This window comes from Sebastes fasciatus, chromosome 19, assembly GCF_043250625.1.
Source record: "Sebastes fasciatus isolate fSebFas1 chromosome 19, fSebFas1.pri, whole genome shotgun sequence".
Lineage (NCBI taxonomy): Eukaryota > Metazoa > Chordata > Actinopteri > Perciformes > Sebastidae > Sebastes > Sebastes fasciatus.
The window spans coordinates 5,271,891-5,294,209 of record NC_133813.1 but is presented as its reverse complement, the minus strand read 5'-3'; the positions used below and the strand labels follow the sequence as shown (position 1 = coordinate 5,294,209).

The window sequence follows — 22,319 nt, the reverse complement described above, 5'->3', positions numbered from 1 at the left end:
TTCTGTAGTTAAAGATGATATCATTGCAAAATGTCTCTTAAAAAAAGGACACAAATGGACTGTCGACCACCCAAAACACTAAGTTAGTTAGAAAGGCTGGATGTTGCTCAAACCTGACGCCCTGTGGTCAACATGAGAGAAGATGCATTTGAACTATGATGTGAAGCTTGTGCAAAACTCTTCCTTGAATTTCTTATAGTGAACTTGATGTGTCATTCTTTCTGTTAAAATTGAGCTCAAAGTCAGTGCACGTTACTGTACCTTAGCTGGCAGTGTGATGGGATGGGATGCCACTCACCTGTGCTGCAGAAGGTAACAACAACAAGTTGTGGTGATGTGACGTAGTTAAGTTTAAAAAATGTTACAAAGTATCCTATGTGAAAGGTCGAATAGCATTTTTTTAGACTTGAATGCGAAAGCCAGATTATCTTTCCTCCTCTTTTGTTTCATATTTGTCTGAAACAAAATAAGTTTTCCCTCTGCAGTGGGACCGCTACTGCGCATGCGCAGAGAGCTGTCAACAGACCCAGCAGCCAGGTGCTCCTGGGAGTCAGTCAGGTGATGAAGAATCCTCTGTAAAATATTAATGATGCCTTTTCTTCTACTGAATCCATTACACAGCATAACGTCTACTTGATTATTGTCTCTGAGGCATCTTTCTGACAACTTTCTGCAGGCTTCCCACCAAGAGAAGGGCTGCTTAAATGGCATGTTTTGACCAATAAGTCAACAATTAGGCTATAGATTGTTATAATATATGACTTGAACTCATAGTGTAGGCTATATTTGCTGAAAAAAAATAAGCTAATCAAACATCATTATATAGTCCTTTATAGTCATTTTTCCAATAATGTTATCTAAATAAATTTTTCCCTCTAGTGGCACAATTGGGAGACTCTATTTTCTAAACCCAAATAAAACTACACAGTATTATTTGTTTAAACATTTTACATGGATTTAACTATATTATTCCTTTAATTAATTATGATAACAAATGGTATAAATAAATTGGTCAATCTCCCATCCTGCAGGATGGTGCTGTATTCTTATCAGAGCTGTGTTAGTGGTGCTGAAAGTTTAAGGGAAGAAGAAAGTGACTGGTTTTATTTGCAGAGAAATGAAAAACTTAAATTTATTCAAGGCACAGCAAAGTTACAGGCAGGAAATGGTCTGCTACTCTTTTTAAAATGTAATCTTTGCCCAGACTTCATTGATATTCAACAGCTTGTAAGCTGCACAGCAACATCATGTGGACACAGTGGAGAATTACACTCCACATTATAGATTCTTTATTTGTCATTTGTCAAATCCAGCAAAGCAGTCATTAGCAATGAAAATCTTTGGTCTCAGGTTCCTTCAACAATGCTCATAAAATATGTATATATAAAAGGAGAAATAACACATGTAAAAGCTAGATGATGATCTAAGGCATAAAATAGTGCAGTTAAAGTAAGACGTATGTATTACCGAGAAGTACTATAACTATATATACAGAGGTGTAGACAGGAATGAAATATGTATAGAGAAGTAGTAAATATATTGTATGTAATATAAGTATGTAAAGTATACTGTATAAAGGTAAATAAGGTAGAGTGACCAGCAATACCAAATTTGTGCTTGTGAAGTTTGACTGGAATAACCAGGACAAATTTTTACATTTTATTGTAACTTATGTATGCGTATCGGTTGTGTACTTTTTGTAGCTCTCACATGCTGGTCTGCGTTTGCATCTACGTTGTTATCATTAACCTGAGAATGGTGTGTGATTAAGCGTCATACATTACGTCATGGTGGTGGCTACTATCACGTCTGGTTTCTTGTTAAGGTCAAAGTTCAACTTCAGCTCTCCGTTTTGAAACCGCTCTCTGGAACATTTCATGTAAGCTTCTGTTGTGAGTCAAGTAGCTCCATGGACCTTGATAAGTCCTTTTCATGTTTGTGTCACCGACAGAGACAGCCATAAACTAATTACATGCACGCAGAGATGCACTGACACAGACACAACATGCACCACCGCTACCACATGTTATACTAATATCAGGTAGAGTTGACAAGGACAATGAGTCCCATGATTTGAACTTTACACCTCTTCAGGATCACGCAGGGAACTAATGTTTAAGCAGTTATAATAGTGTGTACAGAGAAGTGCTGAGTTGGTCATATCTAGTACAAGCTGTCCAACAATTTTTCTAAAACTGGGTTTTTGCAAGGAAAATGTGTTAGTGGTAGTGATTTTGTTGTAAATTATGAGCTAAATAAATCTCATAAATTGCTCGGCACTTGTAAAACTAAACAAATGAAAGTTCGAAAAGAATAAGCACAGAGCATTTGTTGATGTACTGTAATGAAATAGGAGTTAGTCTGGGGGATTTATGTAGTGCTGACTGTATAAATAGAGTTTTCTGTTAAAAGCTTTTGGAATAATTCTGCACTTCTGCAACATGAATACAATGAGTTGTGCTTTGACTTTATAAAGTGATTTTGTTCATTCAAAGTGTCGCCAACAACTTCTATTTAGCAGAACTTTGAACAGAATGAAATAATCTGATCAAAGTGAGCAGAGGATTGAATCAGGCAAAACCATTGTCCCCTTAAAACAAATCCCTATCTTTGAACTTTGCTCTTTTAAACCAACAGTTAAAGAAGTGATCAACCCCCTGACTGCGAGGAAGGACACTGTTGATTGGTTGGACGAGTCGCACACCCCCTGTCTCTTCCCCCTATCTCGGTTCTAGAGTCCACTTTTTTTTAACTTTGGGTCTACGCTCACCTGTTTCTCTTGAGGCAGTCCCGGTCCCACACCTGACAGCAACATGTCTGACAAAGGAGTCTTCGATACCAACGTGCTGACCCTCACCAGGTTTGTCCTGGAGGAGGGCAGGAAGGCCCAGGGAACAGGTGAGCTGACCAACTTGCTCAACTCCATCTGCACCGCCGTCAAAGCCATTTCAACTGCTGTCAGGAAGGCTGGGATCGCTAACCTGTGAGTATTTACTTTTTTTAATAGAAGGAAACATGCATGTGTCTCAATATGGAGGCGAATATGAGTCTGTCCAACTTAATGAGAAGAGGATGTACAGTTTCAGCCCAATAAGACATTTATACATCTATCAAGTTATTATTATTCAATGACTTTCATTTGCTTTTACATTAAAAAGACTGTTACGTTAACATGTTTCTATTCCAGTGCGTTAGTTGTTCTGTCTTAAATGTGTTTGAAATAGGAACTGATATCTGGGTTTAGTGTTGTTACATGTAGTATAACAGAGCAACAACGATTAATCGATTACTTATCAACTATTCCAGCTTCTTAAATGTGAATATTTTCTAGTTTCTTTACTCCTCTATGACAGTTAACTGAATATATTTGAGTTGTGGACAAAACAGTACATTTGAGGACGTTGTCTTGGGCTTTGGGAAACACCGATTTCACAATTTTTTGACATTTTATAGATCAAACAACTAATTGATTAATTGAGAAATGAATCAATAGATAAATAGAAAATGAGAATAATCATTAGTTGCAGCTCTAGTATGACATAAGAATCATTAAGCAGTTTTAACTTCGGCCCCGGCCAAAGGTAAACTCTGCCCATGTTGTGTACATTCCTGCAGGGCAGAGGTCAAGAAGATAAAGGGCTTTTCAGACCTTTGTCACTCATTTTAACAACAATAATAACAAACACATTATGAAACATAGTTTACGAAGGATTGTTAATTATAACCTTCATTGTGTTTTTAAATGGCATCAGAATAGCTTTTATATCAGTCTGCTCCTCTGTCCTCTCTTGGAAGATATGGCATTGCTGGAACCACCAACGTGACGGGGGACCAGGTGAAGAAACTGGACATCCTGTCCAACGACCTGGTCATCAACATGATCAAGTCCTCCTTCACCTCCTGTGTGCTGGTGTCTGAGGAAGACGAGCGGGCCATCATTGTGGAACCAGACAAGCGGGTACTTACATCTTTATATATATATATATGCATGTCAAATACATATATGTCCTTTTTCTTTACATTTCCACATGTTTTTTCTGGCGTTATTGTGACATTGATATCATTATTTGTTCTCAACTGACAGGGAAAATACATCGTGTGCTTTGACCCGCTGGACGGTTCCTCAAACATCGACTGTCTCGTCTCGATTGGAACAATTTTCGCCATCTACAAAAAGGTTAGCGACGATGATACCTGCGTGCTGATTCAAAACACTGACGTTCTTATCAGCCACTTGTTTCGTATAACATTCAGGTACATTTTATATGGATGTTCCCTGAATTTATATATTTTTCTGAAAACCCTCTCCAGAGTTTTGCAAATGAGCACTTTTAAAAAAGAAGAGTAGGGTCCAGTGGTGGAATATAACAAAATACATTTACTCAGGTCCTGTATTTAACAGTACATTTACTTATATACTACTATAGTATTTCCATTTAATGCTACTTTATACTTCTAATCCACTACATCTCAGTGGGATATATTGTACTTTTTTCTCCATAACATTTATCCGACAGCTTTAGTTACTAATTACCTTGCTATTTTAAGATTTTACATACAAATCATGCAAGCATATACATTTACTTAATAAAGTACATTGTGGTGGGGCTACTTTTACTTAAGTAAATACTTTTTCCACTACCGGTAGGGTCCTCCACCTCAGGGACTTTTATTTTCATTAAGTATATTTTTAAAGAACTGGATAAAATAAAGCAATGCTCTGACATAAAGTTAACATGTTCACAAACTTCTGTGGATAATAGTAATAATAATAATAATAATAATAATAATAATAATAATTAATTTAGTTCATATAGCACACTTTAAAATACAGCAAAATCTCAAGGTGCTTCACATAAAGGGTAAAACAACCTTAATACAGCATTAAAACAATTAACACACCAAAAAAAACGTGATTAAAAGCATTAAAATTGGATAAATAAAATCCTAGACACAATATTTCAAGACCATCCATAAAAAGGTAATATGTTTGCTATGTCCCCCAGTACTGTATCCTGCCATGTGTCCTTGTTAACTGGCCGTGGAAACATTCATATTGCTTTCCAAAATGCCTCTCCCTGTTTTTGTGACATTTTTTTCGCATTGTTCCACAGACCACAGACGACGAGCCATGTGAGAACGATGCTCTGCAGCCGGGAAGAAACCTGGTGGCAGCTGGTTATGCTTTATACGGCAGCGCCACTGCGATGGTCCTCTCCACCGGTCAAGGAGTCAACTGCTTCATGCTCGACCCCGTAAGATCCAAAGTTTTACTGTCACAGATGGCATCAAAACCTGATTATATACATATATTGTTGTTTTTATATCTGTCTTCATTCTGATATCTGTCTCGTTATCTCCTTATATTTCTCTTTCAGGCAATTGGTGAGTTCATCTTGGTGGATCGAGATGTGAGGATCAAGAAGAAGGGAAAAATCTACAGTTTGAATGAAGGATATGCACAGCATTTTTATCCAGATGTGACAGAGTACCTAAAAAAGAAGAAATACCCAGAGGTAATCGTCACTGTTGCTTTTAAACGTGATCATTATTAATCATACTGTGTAAATTAATACAAGATATTTTGGATTCTGAATATGAAAGTGACATAAATTTGTGTCTCTAGGATGGTTCTGCTCCGTATGGCAGTCGCTATGTTGGTTCAATGGTGGCTGATGTTCATCGTACTTTGGTGTATGGAGGGATCTTTTTATATCCTGCTAATGTCAAGAGTCCTAAGGGCAAGGTGAGCAATGGAGCTTATATACACGAATGGACAAAAAGAAAGTGTTTCATTATGGAATAAGTGATTTGTCTTGTGTATTCTCACTGCTGTTTCTGCTTCTTGCCGCTCAGCTGAGGCTGTTGTATGAATGCAACCCCATGGCCTACATCATAGAGCAGGCAGGAGGCATGGCCACCACAGGATCCATGAACGTTCTGGACATCCAGCCCACCAACATCCACGAGCGAGTTCCCGTGGTCCTGGGATCCCCTGATGACGTGCAGGAGTATCTTGCCATCTGTAAGAAGCATAAGAAATGAGGTATTAAACTCTGTTATGTCTCAACCTTACACAGCATATATAATACCCAACAATTAGCAAGCTGTTTGGGGGTAACATTCATTGTTAAGTGCTTTCTACTCAACTGCACTAATGAAGGAACCAAGAACCTCACTACTAAGTCTGCCTCACACTATGCTAATTCCATCTTGTTGCTGTAAGTGTTATTTGTAGACTTCCCCTGTATTTTTTAAATAAATGCAAATGAAAAGATGCTCATGTTCTTCATTGAGTTGCAAAAAGTCCTGTATGAGTTTAAAAAAAAAAGCCATACTATATTTTGCTTTGTGTTAAAACTATTTGGATGATCCATCGGATGCAGTAGAAGTTTGTTTATAGTTTTTATTCCCGTCCAAATTGTCCATTTTGTTATTTTTTTGTCATCCGCCACATACAATTTCAGCCTCTTTCAAAGGCTGAAAAATCCTGTGTAATTTCATTGGCCATCTGCTCAAATTGCTTGTGGAAGCAACAAGCCTATATATAAATGTATATATAATAGAACACTCTGAGCTGAGGTATAACAGGATGTTATTCACACCTGGAAGCTGCCGACTACATTACACAGTCTGATCCATTGGCCACAGAGCAGCTGATGGGTGCATTTTGTTCCCTTTTGACAGACCCAGGCTAGCTGTTCCCCCTGTTTCCAGTCTTTATGCTAAGCTAAGCCTGCTGGGTCCAGCTTCAGAGTGATATCAGTGGTGTAGCGGTGCCTGGAGAATTGGGTGTACTTTTAATTTATGACCCAATTAATTTTTTTGTAAGACTACTCTTGCGTGCCAATGTTACCTCGATGTAGCATCCCAAGGTCGTTTGTAACTCTGAGTTATTATCTTAGTATTAATTTCATTATTCCAAAGGCCATATTTTCTTGCATTATTCGAGGTAAACCAACACAGCAAGTAGGAGAGGGAGGATCTGAAGGAAAGTGTATAGTTCTGATGACCAACCAGTTGGAGACATTTCAGCCACTGTTTATGTGAAGATAATCTCTTTATTGGGTGTTTTTGCATGTAAATACATGCAATTGGATCAGCTACTCGTGCTGGACTGTCTCCCATGGTTTGGCTATTGCAGGACCCTACTGAATGATGCACATAAGAGGGGATTTCAAAGTGGGTATATGCAATGCTGACTGAAAAATAAGTAGGTATACTCTGTATCGTATACCCGGGGCTACACCACTGAGTGGTATGGATCTTCTAGTCTTGGAAAGCGATTAAATGTATTTCCCAAACTGTTTCTTTACCCTGAGAGGACACAAGTTAGAGGCAGTGGGAAGAAGTCTGAGAAGTGAAGCCAATGCTGAAGTGCCTTCTTTCTAACAGCCAGCAGGGGGCGACTCCTCTGGTTGCCAAAAGAAGTCCGATTGTATAGAAGTCTATGAGAAAATGACTCTACTTCTCACTTGATTTATTACCTCAGTAAACATTGTAAACATGAGTTTATGGTCTCAATCACTAGTTTCAAGTCTTCTTCAATACAGCATGATGTTAATTTAATAAATTATGGTCCCATTTAGAGTCAAATAGACCATAAAGCAGGGGATGCTTTAGGGTGTGGCTATCTTGTGATTGACAGGCGTTGTCTGGTCTGGGAAAAAATCGTATTCAGTGTTTGCTTGTACTTATCTCGACCCTCTCGTGTCACTTCTGGTTGCAAAAAACCAAGATGGCAACAGCCAAAAACCAAGATGGTGACGGCCAAAATGCCGAACTCGAGGCTTCAAAACGGCAGTCCACAAACCAATGTTTTTTTTTAACCTTTTTATCCAAGTCCATTTCTATTTTGGATTTCTCTCCGACTCTGTGTTCCCTTGTTAGCGTGTGATGATTTCTTGCATCAGCAGCACACCCTGACAGGCCTTATAGTAGAGCCAGAAATGTTTCAGCTTTGCCACTTCACTAATGAGCCATAAAGACTCACTGACACAAACACAAAAAGATCCAACAGTATGCAAACACAAAAGCCTCATTCAATCTATCAAGTGGATTTAGGAAAGCTGTCTTTACGGTCCACAGAACAACGAGGCCTTCGAAGTCGGCACAGTATTTTTCCTGATACTGTGCCGTCGCGTCCAGCGAAGGAAACAAAATATAGATTGAGAGTCTGATATGAAACTTAATGAGCTTTTAATAACAATAATAACACAGTTGTGCAGATCTGATGTCACTTGGAAACTTGGCTCTGAAGTGAAAACCTCCTCTGAGAGCCTAATGGAATTTTTTTAATGCCTTTTTTTTTTTTGTACTTACATCTTGGCATCTAAAGCCTGTTGAATACTGCGTGTGAGTCATACCAAAGTTCAATTATGTGAATTGATAGCAGATGTTTGATCAGAGACGGAAGGCTCAGTGCTTTCGAAAGAGCCTCTTTGTATATACAGAGGATATAAAATAATTGATGTAGCTCCAGCGTGTTGGATGGGATCCATATTGTCTGGTATTCACTAAAAACTGAACCACTTCCTCTTTTCTTTATGTGTGTTTGTCAGTGTCAGCATTCAGGGGCCTCCGAGCCCACAAGATGCACAAACACTCACACATTACAGGCACACTTGTTTATTTCCATTTTGTTCAGACTGTGTATGATTATAGGTTACTGAGTCAATATTTAGATTTTGCAGGAAAAGCAAAACCCAGCATGTTTATTTTACCCTCGCTACTGTGTGTGTGCTCATGTATAAAGGACAAGATGAGATTACATATCTTAGTTTGAATAATAGTTATACTATTGAAATTAGTATTCAAAATAGGTGGTAAACTTTAAGGATTTTCTGTAGAAAGGCATTTCCTTTTTCTCCCAAAGGAGCAACTTGTTACATCCCCGTATGATTATTAATTTTTCTCAGACGAAAGTAGAGAAATCATGTTCTCTACTTCAGCCAACTGATTTATTATTCATTTAAATGAATAATAAAACAAAATGTCAGATCTTTGCAACACTGTTTTGTCCTTTTCTGTCCGTCTAGCCATGACAGGTCAGTACCTGTTGTTCTCTGTTGTTGCCCTTCCTTGTCTGTATGATATCCAGCCCGTGTCCAGACAGGCTTTGTTTACTTTACTCTCTGATGAGGAGTGTTATAGCGGTGCGTCTGTGGTGTGTCTCTACAGCTGACAGCTTACCTAACGACCTCCCCACTCCTCTCTGCAGCACATCTCAATTTAGCTGGTGCTGGATGGGAAGGAAGATCACAAAGACAATCGATCCTCCGATTTATGTTTATGCAGAAATTAAAGAAGTAGAGGACAAATGTTATTAATTAACCCCCTGAGACCCACAATTATTGTCTTTTTTAGGGAGGTACAGGTTTTTTTTAGGGGGAGATAGCAGGTCAACCGTAGATGTCACATAGAAATGAGGTATATCATCTGAAAGCTGGGAACCTGGAGATTAAAAGTGAAACTTAAACGCGTTCTACACATTCTAACTTGTTGTAAAACTGAATGAAACATGTTTTGAACACAAACAAAAAGGCTTCTTTAGATTTAGGCAACAAAACTACAACTTCTTTAGGTTTAGGCAAAAAGAAACCCACTTACTTAAGTTTAGGGAAAAGCATCATGTTTTGGTTTAAAATAACTACGAACACAAAGATATGTTGGTTTCACATGGGACTACTACGGTCTCTAGAGGTCGCTGTCATATACCTTTTTTCGGTGATCTACCATGTGAATAGATGATGAAACCTACTAGTGCGTGTAGTAGGCCCCTGTTGACCCACATCTATGGGGCTTATAGTGACTGATAACGCCTATTTAATAGCCTGACAACAGTCTAATTGGCTGATTTGGTTGTCTGACTGCACTCTTTATGGGTTGTGATAACATATCTAACATTTTATCTTCGGTTATTTGATGCAGAAATGAAGCTTTCTCTGCTTATGATGTGTTTTCTATTGCGCATGTAATGGTTTTATGGTTTTACACGGGTTTCTGGGAAGGTTATGATTTGGGCTGTTTTTTATTGAATTGGGTGGATTTTAAGTTGTGTTTGGGTTGGAAACTGGCAATCTGATCTGGCAACACTGCCGCTAGCATGAGTGTAGACTCTTTGTCTAGTTTTACTATTTCGAGGTCGCTTTTTATTCCTTTAGCAGACAGTAGAGAGTTGACAGGCAATGAGTGCAGACGGAGAATGACATGCAACGAAGGTACCCAGCTGCAACAGTAGCTCATAAGCAAAAGATGAATCTCTCTATATATCTATTCAGCCAGAGACTTCCACTATAAACAAGATTCTGTCTGCCAGGTTGTGTACCATAAAGAGGTTTTATAACTTCACTCACCAGACCGACCATCCCACCTCTTGTTTAACCCATCAGCATGGCTTGTCTCAGCACAGTGACAGTAGGCAGACTCAGAGAGCCTATGTTTAAATTAAACATAAACTCTGTATCCCAGACCACCCTGACTGGAGCTAACTGCTAATCCAAATACTGCCTCAACCCTCATCCAGAAAGGACCCATATTTGTACCTGATACTTCATGCATCCACAATCCTGCCCACCCCAACCACTGCCCCACCAAATGCTCTTATTTTGGAGGTAACAGTCCAAGTTTCCTTGGTAGATCCACATCACAAGACTTCATATTTCCACATCCAATATCTCAAATTCAAACGGACATCTGAGTGAGTCAACCCAGTCGAAGCTTTTTTCTCACTTGACACTTGGAACCAAAACTGATTCCACTGAAGCCAAGTTGGACGGGGGAAACCATTACTACAGTTTAGAGGACGGAGATGTTTTGTCTAAAGTTATGTTACTAGGCAACATTAATGATCGCAGTGCACCGAGCTGGCCCTGTAACTTCTCTCAGCTTTACTTTTGATATCAAGATCTCGTGATCTTCTTTCTTGTTTCATTTGTGGTGCATCAAATACAGTAATAACCATGATATTTTGTGGTATTTGTCTATGGAAGTGGGAAAAAGTCCACTCAGATTATCTTGATTTATTCTATGGTGTCATGGATGGGGACAGTTGGAACTAGACCACCGCTGGTGCTGCGCCCTTACAAAGGCTGGTTTGTTTGGATTAAAAGCATGTGGTTACTGTCACTGAAGACAGCCTCATCTGCACTCTGACTGCCAGACTCTTCATAAACCCTCAGAGTCATGTCTCTTCCACTTGTAGGATATGTGTGTTTTCAAGTTTAGGAACAATAACTGCAATATAAATGGAAGGAATCCAACCACCAAACTGTAGGCCTCTCCATCGAAAATATATGGTATCAAAGGAAGCTCTTGGGTATGTTGTCACTGTTCCCATGTAATACAGTTATTGTGTATCTCAGGCTGCTTTTACAGCGAGCTGGAATGATATACGCCTTTGTCAACTGAATCAGCAATTGTTCACCAAAATGTCATAAATCAGCCCACACGCTTCCTGTGTCTAGAGGCTGCAGTTCTAAGAATACTCCTGAGGCAGGCAGAGAGAGATAATCTAGCCCCAATGGGCCGTGCTGTTCAAGCAGCGTCTTCAGTTCGGCTCAAACATTGTGATTACTCAGACAAAACGTCAGGGAAAGACCTGGGTCACATCTCATTTTCTGTCTCCCGAAACGGCAGCTACGCCTCAAAGACTGAGCTCAAAATGTGCCCCACGCTGGCAGGATGCCAGGCGGACTGAGTTACAGAATGCAGCATGGAAATGAGAGACTGGAAATCTTGTATATCCTGCTTCTCCAGCTCTGTCGTAGGACTGTACTGTGTGTGTGTGTGTATGTGCATGCAGAGTAATAATCCCACAATGACCCCTTCTAGAATCTCATATCTTTTAAGAAAACATAACCTCTTTCTATGTTGTCTTACTTGAGGGCTTAAAGGAATAGTACAATATTTTGGGAAATCGAGTGAGAGTTAGATTGATATCACTATATTTCATTTTGTCTGGTGGAAACAGACTGGAAACATGGGGGGAGTGCCAGCCTGTCTGAAGGAAACAAATATCCACCTATAAGTACAACTAAAGCTCACTATTTCTATTTCTTGGCCGCCGCCAGTAATTTCCTGGAGTGTCTGCCGGTTTCCTGGCAACAGCTCAGAGCCAAGAAATAGATGAGCACATAATCGGCGCTCTGGTTTTTGAACATAATAAAGCTACAGTCGGTAACTATAATAAAAATAACTTTTTGTCATATTTGATCAAACTACTGCTATATCCTGACGGTATATGAGACAGATAATCTGTGGTTCCTCTGTGTCCTCCTAAATGGCATTTGCAAGTACCGTGCCCGAAGGAAAACGATCAATCAGAGCTGAGGAGTCTCTAACGCAACTGATAATCACTGCTCGCCAAAGTCGTGAACTCTTATTAATCAATATTCTGTGACTGTAGTGCCTATTTCTCACCTCAAATGTTTTCAGAAACATATTTTAGTGTACAGTTTAGCTGTGAAATGAGAAAGTTCAACCCAGTCTCACAGGAAGGCGTATAAATACCACGACATTACACGGACATTCCACGTGTCATGATTACGCCACAATAAATGTCCAGTTAGGTTTAGGCAAGAAAATCACTTAGTTAGGGTAAGGGAAAACATCATGGTTGGGTTTGAAATAGGTAAGTAAACGAAGTGAAACACGTACGGAAACAGCTACGGAAAACACGCCACAAACGTCAACAAAAGGTAGACATCACTAACTTCACTTACAAAACAAAACAATGGTCAACAACGGTCTGGAACACGGGTCTTCTGGTTAAAAGTCTGGTGTTTGTTGGGTCCACCAAAAGTGGTCTTTGTTGCTTTTTATACTACGTCACTAACTCTTACCGCAGCATTTATATGCGGATGTGTTTACATTGCAGTAATACGATACATGGCGTACAACAGACTCCCGGAAATAAAGAAAGGCGTACTTTCTGCACGCTAAACACCTTTGCGTATTATTGTGGCATTTATACGCCTTTTCTTGCGAACGGGCTGGAAAGTTTGCTCCGGCCGGTGGGCGGTGCTTGGTTTTGACTCGACTGTTTTCAACATGGCGGCCGGGTCACAAAGTAAATATGACAAAAAAAATATTTTCATTAAACTTACCAATTGTAGCTTTAAGCAGGTGAGATATTAGGTGTTAGTGAACTTTAGAAGTGCTGGTGTTATGTGTACCTCTGGGTACCTGTGGGGTACTATTTTGTACCATTTGACAGAGCCAGGCTAGCTGTTTCCCCCCGTTACCAGTCTTTGTGCTAAGCTAAGCTAACCGGCTGCTACCTGTAGCCTGATATTTAACAGATAGGAGTGTCATCAATCTTCTTGTCAATCCCCAACACTCAATTAAATTTAAAACTTTAAAAATTATAATTATAATAATTAATTATAAAAAATAAAAAATAAAAAATATTAATAATAAAAAATAAATAAATGGATAAATAAGTAAATAAATGTGAAATTGAATTTTTTTAAAAATGACTTAAACATTGTGGTTGGCACAAGTAGCCTAGTCATTACACTGTCACATAGAGATTAATTGGGCCACAGCAAAGAACTCTATTCATGCTCATCAACATAATGTAGCACTGATTAAAACGTATTCACAGGAAGGACCCTCTTGAGTTTAGACTTTACAGTATTAAAACTCTTTTTTCGTGACCAAGAGTCAGCCATTCATCACACACTTAATTTTATCTCCTCAGCTCTCTTAATGTGGATGCTGCGTAGTCACTTTCTTCCTGTCAGGGTTCTTGTTAAGGCCTCTGATCTCTAGTGAACAATGACTTCTCTGTTTCGAGGTCGTGGTGTCATCTCTGTCTCTGAGGAGCTATTTCCTCTTGAAGAGAAACTTGATCAGAGTTTGGGGAGGAGAGGTCACCTTTCAAACAAACTCTCTTTTCCTTCTGTAAAAGCTTTTTACACACAGATGCCCTCATTACCTCTGGGGAAATGTGTTATCTCCCCCTCTTTGAAGAGAAGTGGCTCTGTTATCTTATCACTATAGCTGACCACTGTCACTAAGTATCTCTCTACTGCAGGGCTGAGCAACCCTGGAGAGTTCCCATTGTTCCTTATAATGCAGATTTTACCGCACTATCAGTTACCATCCTTTGTGATGGCAGAACCAGCATCTATACCTCTGTGTCTGGACTTTAACTCTCTGTTCCAATCTATTTAACAGCCCCATCTGCTTTCCTGCAAAATCCTTAAGTGGAGCAATAACAACCAGAACATGAAGCTTTTCTGTAACCAGCTTTACTGCCTGTCGTGGCATTAATCTGTTCTGTGAAACAAGCCAAAGGAATCTGAAAGCCTTGCTGATGGGAAACCATCAAAACAATTGTCTGTCTGCTCATCCGTGCGTCTTACCACATAACAAACATTTGGCTTCAGTGATTATAACTTTTTTCTTCTTGGCTACTTTACTGTCAGAGTGACCCGTGTTTGAACTCGTAGATCTGATCTCTTCTGTGAGTTCAAAGTCAAATGTTTTTCCTGCCGTGGTGCGTGGCTTCCCCCACAGAGATGCACTCTCGGTACATGTGGTACCATCCTGAAACATCTCTAGTGTGATAACAGTACGGGGAGTGCTGGAGTCTGGAAAGAAGAGAGAAAATGATGCTGGTGAGCTTAATGCTAATGCTAAATTTCATGGCAATCCATAGAATAGATGCGAGCCAGAGGCAGTAGGGTTCATCCCATAGACTGTATATATATAGATGGATGACACGTCCCCACTTCCTCCCACTGTACAGAAGTGAAGCCAAAATATCTCAGATACAGGAGCTGCCATCTTGCGCTTTTGACGTCATTTGGAGTCTGCGCATTAGTGATCGAACCAATCACGAGCCGAGCACGGCCGCAGTTAGATAGCGAGAGAATCACAGCTGTCAATCATGACGTCTCACCCCCTTTTTATAGCATCAAATAATTAATTAAAACCAAATTTATCAGAAAAATTAACACTTGAACATACATCAGCATGATAAGAACTACCTAAAATGACAGAAACCATCTTTGGGAAAAAAGTATTTGACGTGTACTTTGACTTTTTAGTTTGCTAACATGGAAGGGGGCGGGATTTATGACCTATACTGCAGCCAGCCACCAGGGGGCAATCAAGATTTTGGCTTCACTTTTTGGGAGTTGTCATGTCGTCCATCTTTATATACAGTCTATAATTCATCCTCTGGGTACCATGGATATCTGTACCAAATTTTGGTACTTTTTTGTGTCTTGGGACTTTTGCCGCTTTGCCCTTTGCGCTAGAGAAAACTTCACAGCATCATCAAAATCATTAGGATTCATCCTGTGGGGATCATGAATGCCTGTACACTAGTAAACTTGGCAATCCATCCAGTAGTTGTTGACCGCCAGACCGACATTATGCCGCCGTGAGTGACTAAAATCACTTTGATCCAGGTGATTCGATCCCTCTCGTCTAATCTTTCAGACGCATACCAGAAAACAGAATTACAGCAGCGCTGTGTTGTTGACTTGATTCAAGAAGACACTCACTGCATATTCATGTCATGTCAATGCATGCAAGTGAAATTTCTTGTTTTCACCAAACGCATATAAATTCCCCTCTTTCATGAGAAAAGAATGGAGACAAAATATCAGCATGTCTAAGACGGAAATCTGAGAAGTCTCCATGAGCCACAGAAAAATAAAAAAGAAATGCAGGCAGAAAAACACTTGGCAGCTTTTTAATATTGACTCCTTTTCCTCCCTCCTCTCTCTTCTCTCTCTTCTCTCTCCCCTGTCTCTCTCTCTCCTCTCTCTCTGGGCTTGGAAGCACTTGAATACAAAGTTCAGTGAATTGTTCTGGCATAGCAGCTTGTGTGTAATGACTTCTGACAGCAGTGGAGACAAACTGAAGAGCATGTCTGTCTCTGCATGAGTATTTACAAATCTACTCTTGGGAACCGCATTCCAATTCTGGAAACACTATTATATGCAAGTCGCCATGAACGACCGCATGTAGGCCTTTAAGGGATGCGTATCCGGAGGTATACTTGAAATAAACGGAGGGCAAGACTGCAAAAGGACACCGGGCTCATATTTCCCTCAGAACAATCTGAGAAGTTTGGTGTAAAAGTATAAAAGTATCTGGGTGATGTATTGGAGTAATTTAAGAGGTACAGTTTGGGGGGAGAGCAGCTGCCGGCTCCATCATACCGAGTACAGAGCCACTGGCTCCACTCAATCTGGCCGTTGTTCTCGCCTGGCCGCCGTCCAACACTGATGGGATTTTGGTTCTGCTATGCATTATGAACTCCTTCTTAAAAGTGAAAAGCAACTGTGGTCGGGGTGTGTTCTTTAGTTTGTTGTTGAAAAGAAGCTTTGTAAAGGCCGTGTGCATCGGAGTGTGTGGCTCTACAAAGGGCAAAAGTCAGAGGTACCCGAACTGTGCACAAAAGTAAAAAACATGTCACATCGTCAGCACCCATATGTACCTCTGTTAGCCGTCTTTAGCCCGTCTGGGCTGATGTCAGGCTCTTTGTAGTTAATGCAGACCCTTGAGCAGTTTGGGCTTTCTCTAACCTCCACTTTGATGTTGCTCTAAATTGAGTCCGCAGTCGTCCTGTTGCTCTGGTATGCCAGCTGGAGGAGGTGGAGGGGGGGCTGTTTGGGGTTGTTTGGCTCAGAAACTCTTCTGCACTTGTCTTGACTCCTCTCTAATCTCTCTAATTGGAATCGGGGGGTCTGAGGGTCCCCTGAGAGCTGCCAGATCTTTGTGGTCATAGTGTGGTGATGTGACGGGGTCAGAAGAACAGAGTGTTTTTCTTTCCTACACTTTGTTCTGGTGGCCTCGCTGCCCCGACACATCCACTCTGCTTTCATTCCAAGGTGGTGTTTGTTTACAGGGCTGAAGTTGTTATTCTTCTTCTTCACACTCTTTTTGTTGTGTTATTGTTAGGAAATAGGAAATACCCTTTACCAAAAGGTAGAGTCATTAGGGTTTCACGCCTTACATTTGCACAGAATGGGCAATAAAAAACCGTGTTACTTTTCTCAAGTGAAGGCCTCTGGTACTTCCCCAGCTCCATATCTGGAAAGTTCTAAACCTCGAAGCTGTCATGTCTTTATTGGTGTGTGCAAGTGTTCCCGGCTATGTGGTGTCACAGCTTTGCAATCAAGGCTTGTTATGTTTCATGGTGGAAAGTGTAAGACAGGAGCTGCGCATGTGTTATAACAGCTGTCGTCTGTCTCTGCTGGGAGGCAACACAGCCCCAGTGTTTTCCTCAAGCTGTGCCTCATTACATACGACGGGTTTCAGTGCGGGGACAAGTAATTATTCAAGAGTGGATCTGCTTTTACCACGGTGAAAAAAACAGCGTTGGAAAGTAACAAAGTACATTTTAAGAAGTACTGTGTAAGTTAGGGCTGTCAAAGTTAATAATGTGCTAACGCAAATTCATTTTAACAGCATTAATTTCTTTAAAGCATTAACGAAATCAATCATTCAGAGGTTGTAGCTGGCTCAGTTTTAAAGCTAGAGTGAAGATACTGTTATCATAATGAAATTATAAAACCTAATGAATCCATTGGTACCATTGCGAAGGATGTTAAATAATAAACTTACGCTACATTTTGGCAAGGAAAAACTGGCATGACCATTTTCAAAGGGGTCTCTTGACCTCTGATCTCAAGATATGTGAATAACAATAGGTTCTATGGGTACCCACAAGTTGAGTTGAGTTTTCCATGTTATGATTTGAGCATATTTTATTATGCTAAATGCAGTACCTGTGAGGGTTTCTGGACAAAATTTGTCATTGTTTTGTGTTATTAATTGATTTCCAATAATGAATATATACATACATTTGCATAAAGCAGCATATTTGCCCACTCCCATGTTGATAAGAGTATTAAATACTTGACAAATCTCCCTTTAAGGTACATTTAGAATGGATACAAATTGTGTGATTAATGGCAATTAAATATTTGAATCGATCGACAGCCCTAGTATAAGTAGGCTACATCTTTTAGGTACTTTACTTCTCCTTTCTTTATTCTTCTACTCCACTACAATTCAGAGGCATTGTACTTTTTACTACACTACATTTATTTGATAATTTGAGTTTGCAGTTACTTTGCATAATTATAACACAAAATATAGATTAAGACTCTTTTGAGAGGGGTAAAGTATTTAAAATTAGCCCCACCCTTACCAGCTGTAACATTTAAGTGATGTAGGCCTGCACATGAATAAATATAGTCCAATAATATTATATACATTCATTCCACATAATGTCTGCTTTTACTTTTGGTACTTTAAGTACATTTGGAAACTTATACTTCTGTATTTTTACTTAAAAAGTACTTAAGTAGGCTAAAAGTAGCACAGTGCAGAAATACTCAGGTAAAAGTCATTATCTTCCACCTTTGTGAAAAGTTATAAACTCATAGATATAAAAAATAGTACTACATGCAATTTGTAATCTCATAAAACATAAATGGGGTAAATACATTTCTTAATAATAATGACATTCTAAATCATAATAAAGTTAAATTGCACAAAGTACAAAAGAGTAGCTTGCGTCACTGCCCTTGTGTGACGACATAATCACAACAGCTCATCGGACCAATCAGAGGGCGTCGCTGCAGTAACCTAATCAGCCCATCAGCAGCACAGCCTTCATCACAGAGCTGCTGCAGCTCCACTGGATGACTGGATGACTGGATGCGGGCTGAAGGAGGCGGATCAGTGCGTTCAGGAACGAGGATACAACACCGCGAAACTTTGGGAAAAAGTTTGGGAAATAAGTTTAGCAGAACTTTTTTTCTCGTGGAAACTTTTTCCTCAACTCTGCAACTTTTCAGCTCTTCACCATGATCGTGTTGTTGTGGTCCTGCTGGATGAGCTTCTTCTTTGTGGCGTCTCGTTGACTTCCAAAGTCCTCCACAACTAGTGCCATGATATGAAACCATCCAGGAGTCAGCTTGTTTTTACGCACCGTGATGGAACTACAGAAGTCTAACTTTTTAAAGATTCATTCTTCCTGGAAATGGCAAGTCGTGCCATATTGATGGAGCGCACATATCTGATATTCAGTGTATTGATCCTAATCATCGGTTTATGTGTCGCATCTCCAAAAAACCACAGGCTGGTCTGCTGGAAAGCCATCCTGAAGTGCCACGGAGAGCCGCAGTGCCATTACGCGTACGATCAGTACATTTACGCGTGTGCGTCAGTCATCAATGGGGAGCGTAAGAAGTGTCCCAGCCACTGCATCTCCTCTCTCATTCAGCTCAATCTCACCCAGAGTGGACCTGCTCTGGAGGACTGCGACTGCAACCAGGACCCGGTGTGCAGGAGCACCAAGCAGGCCATCGAGCCGTGCATGCCTCGCACCAGAACCAGAACCACAACCAGCAGCTCCACCATGGGCTGCACAGAGGCCCGGCTGCAGTGCGAGGCGGACCAGCCCTGCAGCTCTGCCATGAGGGATTATTTATACCACTGCAGGAGGCTGTTCGGAGGAGAGAGGTGCTCGGACGGATGCCGGAGGGTGATAGCAGACATGCGCTCCATACCCAAAGCGCAGCAGCTGGACACATGCGTGTGCGACGGCACGGAGAGGAACATATGCGAGTATATCAAAGTGAGCATGAAGACTTTCTGCTCTGATTCCAGCGATAGGTTTGCAGGAAGTGGCTTTTCAGACTCTGAGGACGATTCTGAGGAAGATTACATCGACCAGGAGGATTATCAAGATGTGGAGAGCTCCTGTGACTCTCCACCTGGTCACACTGCTCTAAATGTCCTGACCACCATTTTGGTTTTAACCAAATTAATCTGAAAAAGCTGCTGCCATTAAAGGGACTGTTTGTAACTTTCAGAAATAGAGCTAGGCAATATAAGACTTCTTAAAATACAGCAAAAATACAAGATTAGTTCCCTATTTGACAGCTTCATTTTACATTTTTAGTCAGCACTATGCATGTGGCATTAACTCTGATTTGCAGATTATATATATATATAATGTAAACACTGCTTATGGGAGCAGGACAATACCTTGTCAACACTGTCAGGTTCTTTGAAGAGCACAAAGCCAAAGCCCCTTGAACGGCCAGTCATGGGGTCAAGCTTTAAAGTGCAGTTTACAACCTCGCCATACTTGGAAAAGTAATCTTTCAGGTCGTTCTTGGTGATGTCCCAGCTGAGCCCTCCGACAAACATCTTCCTGTTGACAAAACAGCAAATTTTAAAGAAACCATAACTCATAATGCAGATTGAGAAAACAGCAGTGGTGAAATAAGTATTTGATGATCCTTCACTTAAAGGGACTGTTTGTAACTTTCAGAATTGCTTGTTAACAGCGACACCTTAGGCCGTTAAGTCAACGAAAGACAGCGTCGGGCTCGAGCTTGTGCTCGCTCTAAATAGACATGAACGAGCATCGCTCAAAACAGTGAGGCGACACACGTCAGCTAAAACCACGATATCACTCTATATTTCAGCTGCTTGGCAGTAATGTTAGCTGACCAGACGGAGGTCTCTCCATGAATCAATGCTGATCCTAGTGGTGACTTTTCCTGCTTCAGCCTCCCGACCGCGGCCGGAGGGAGACACCTGAGTTTTGGTCGGAGACGTTATCGTTACTCGCTGTGGAGCCCCGTCACTTCACAACACACGGAAAACCTCTGTTGGTCTGGAGGAGCTGCAGCAGTTATTTCTTCACAAACGTCCACTAGATATTCTCAGAGCTAAACTAACTCTACTGCAGTGTGGAGTGTGAACGTGAGGTGGAGCGAGAACGCGCGTGTTGTGTGACTGAAGACAAGCAGGCAGCGGAGCGGTCTGAACAGCGTAGCCACACACGAGCGCGCATATGCGAGCGCGCATGGGACACCGACCCGGTAGATTTATACGTGTAAAAAGTTACAAACAGTCCCTTTAAGGGGTCAGTGCTCTGACTCATTAGTGGAATCTAAAATCTACTCACCAGATTGTATTTCTGTCATTAAACTAACATTTGGGGCTTTTAAATTCAAACTTTTCTGCTACAAATCTGCACAAGTTCATTCAATTCAGCACACTTTGCTGTTTAATCACTCCATATGTTATATTTCATCATCTGATAATGCTGAAGGAGCCTATATTTTTTTTGTATGCCAGTTATGTAAAGATAGATTGTACAGTATATTGTATAAAAATTATTTTTGTCAAAAATATTTGTTTGAGTGACAAGAGATTTGCACTGTATGAATAGATGAGTCTTTTTACTGCATTATGACCACACCGGAATGATTTTAAAAAAGTGCCTAAAAGTCTTTCTACTGGTTTTATTCACCATGATGTGACCATATCAGAGGCGTAGCTGCTGGGAAAGCAGAGGAAATTTTCCTTCACTAATCTGTACACAGACTTTCTCCACAACCCCCCTCATTACAAACCAAAGTTGATGTAAGCCACTGAAATGTGTCTAAATCCTGAGAGCGATACCCGTGACCTTGTAAACATGGATGTTTGCGTAAGGTATAAAGTGTTAATTCCTGAGAGCTGTTCAAACAGACAAGAGGAAGGTAAACTCCTCCTCTTGGGGGGGGGGATTTGCAGCACAAATGGAGCCAAGAAGCTGTTGGGTCAGTTTGTTTATCCTCACCCCGTGTGTTTGTTACAAGTCTTCACACAAAGACACACTGAGAAAAACAAAAAGATGTCTGTGTTCGGGTGAGTGGAGGTATTAAGTGCCCATTAAGAACACACTCCTCTGAATGTACATGCACATTAAATAAAGACGAGTTTTAAAAATGATCCATTTGGAAGCTGTGTGGCTTTGTTTTTAACTTTTAATCTTTAGTGTTATTTATTTAGTTTCAGGCTTCACGTGTTGATTAAAGGGGTGCAAAGCAATGTTGGTTCATTTACAGTAATCTCTGTTCTTCTTCAGATTAATTCTACGTTTACTAGGGCTGTCAATCGATTAGAATATTTACTAGATTAATTGCATGATTGTCCATAATTAATCGCAATTAATCAAATTTTTTATCTGTTCAAAATGTACCTTAAAGGGAGATTTGTCAAGTATTTAGTACTCTTATCAACATGGGAGTGGGCAAATATGCTGCTTTATGCAAATGTATGTATATATTTATTATTGGAAATCAATTAACAACACAAAACAATGACAAATATTGTCCAGAAACCCTCACAGGTACTGCATTTAGCATAAAAAAATATGCTCAAATCATAACATGGCAAACTGAAGCCCAACAGGCAACAACAGCTGTCAGTGTGTCAGTGTGCTGACTTGACTATGACTTGCCCCAAAACTGCATGTGATTATCATAAAGTGGGCATGTCTG

The 22,319-nt window shown here is 40.3% G+C and overlaps 2 protein-coding genes across 2 annotated transcripts; both read left to right on the top strand.

The window, feature by feature from the left end:
• Positions 1-2,697: 2,697 nt before the first annotated feature.
• Positions 2,698-6,278, top strand: fbp1b (fructose-1,6-bisphosphatase 1b). The gene is made up of 8 exons (XM_074617836.1): positions 2,698-2,983; positions 3,796-3,958; positions 4,085-4,177; positions 5,115-5,255; positions 5,379-5,516; positions 5,627-5,746; positions 5,857-6,046; positions 6,108-6,278. Exons 1-7 carry the CDS (start codon positions 2,814-2,816, stop codon positions 6,043-6,045), a joined length of 1,014 nt encoding a protein of 337 aa, XP_074473937.1. The 5' UTR covers positions 2,698-2,813; the 3' UTR covers position 6,046; positions 6,108-6,278.
• Positions 6,279-18,643: 12,365 nt separating this feature from the next.
• On the top strand, positions 18,644-21,768 carry LOC141757379 (growth arrest-specific protein 1-like). Its single transcript, XM_074617815.1, has one exon. It carries the CDS (start codon positions 19,016-19,018, stop codon positions 19,808-19,810), a length of 795 nt encoding a protein of 264 aa, XP_074473916.1. The 5' UTR covers positions 18,644-19,015; the 3' UTR covers positions 19,811-21,768.
• Positions 21,769-22,319: the final 551 nt, after the last annotated feature.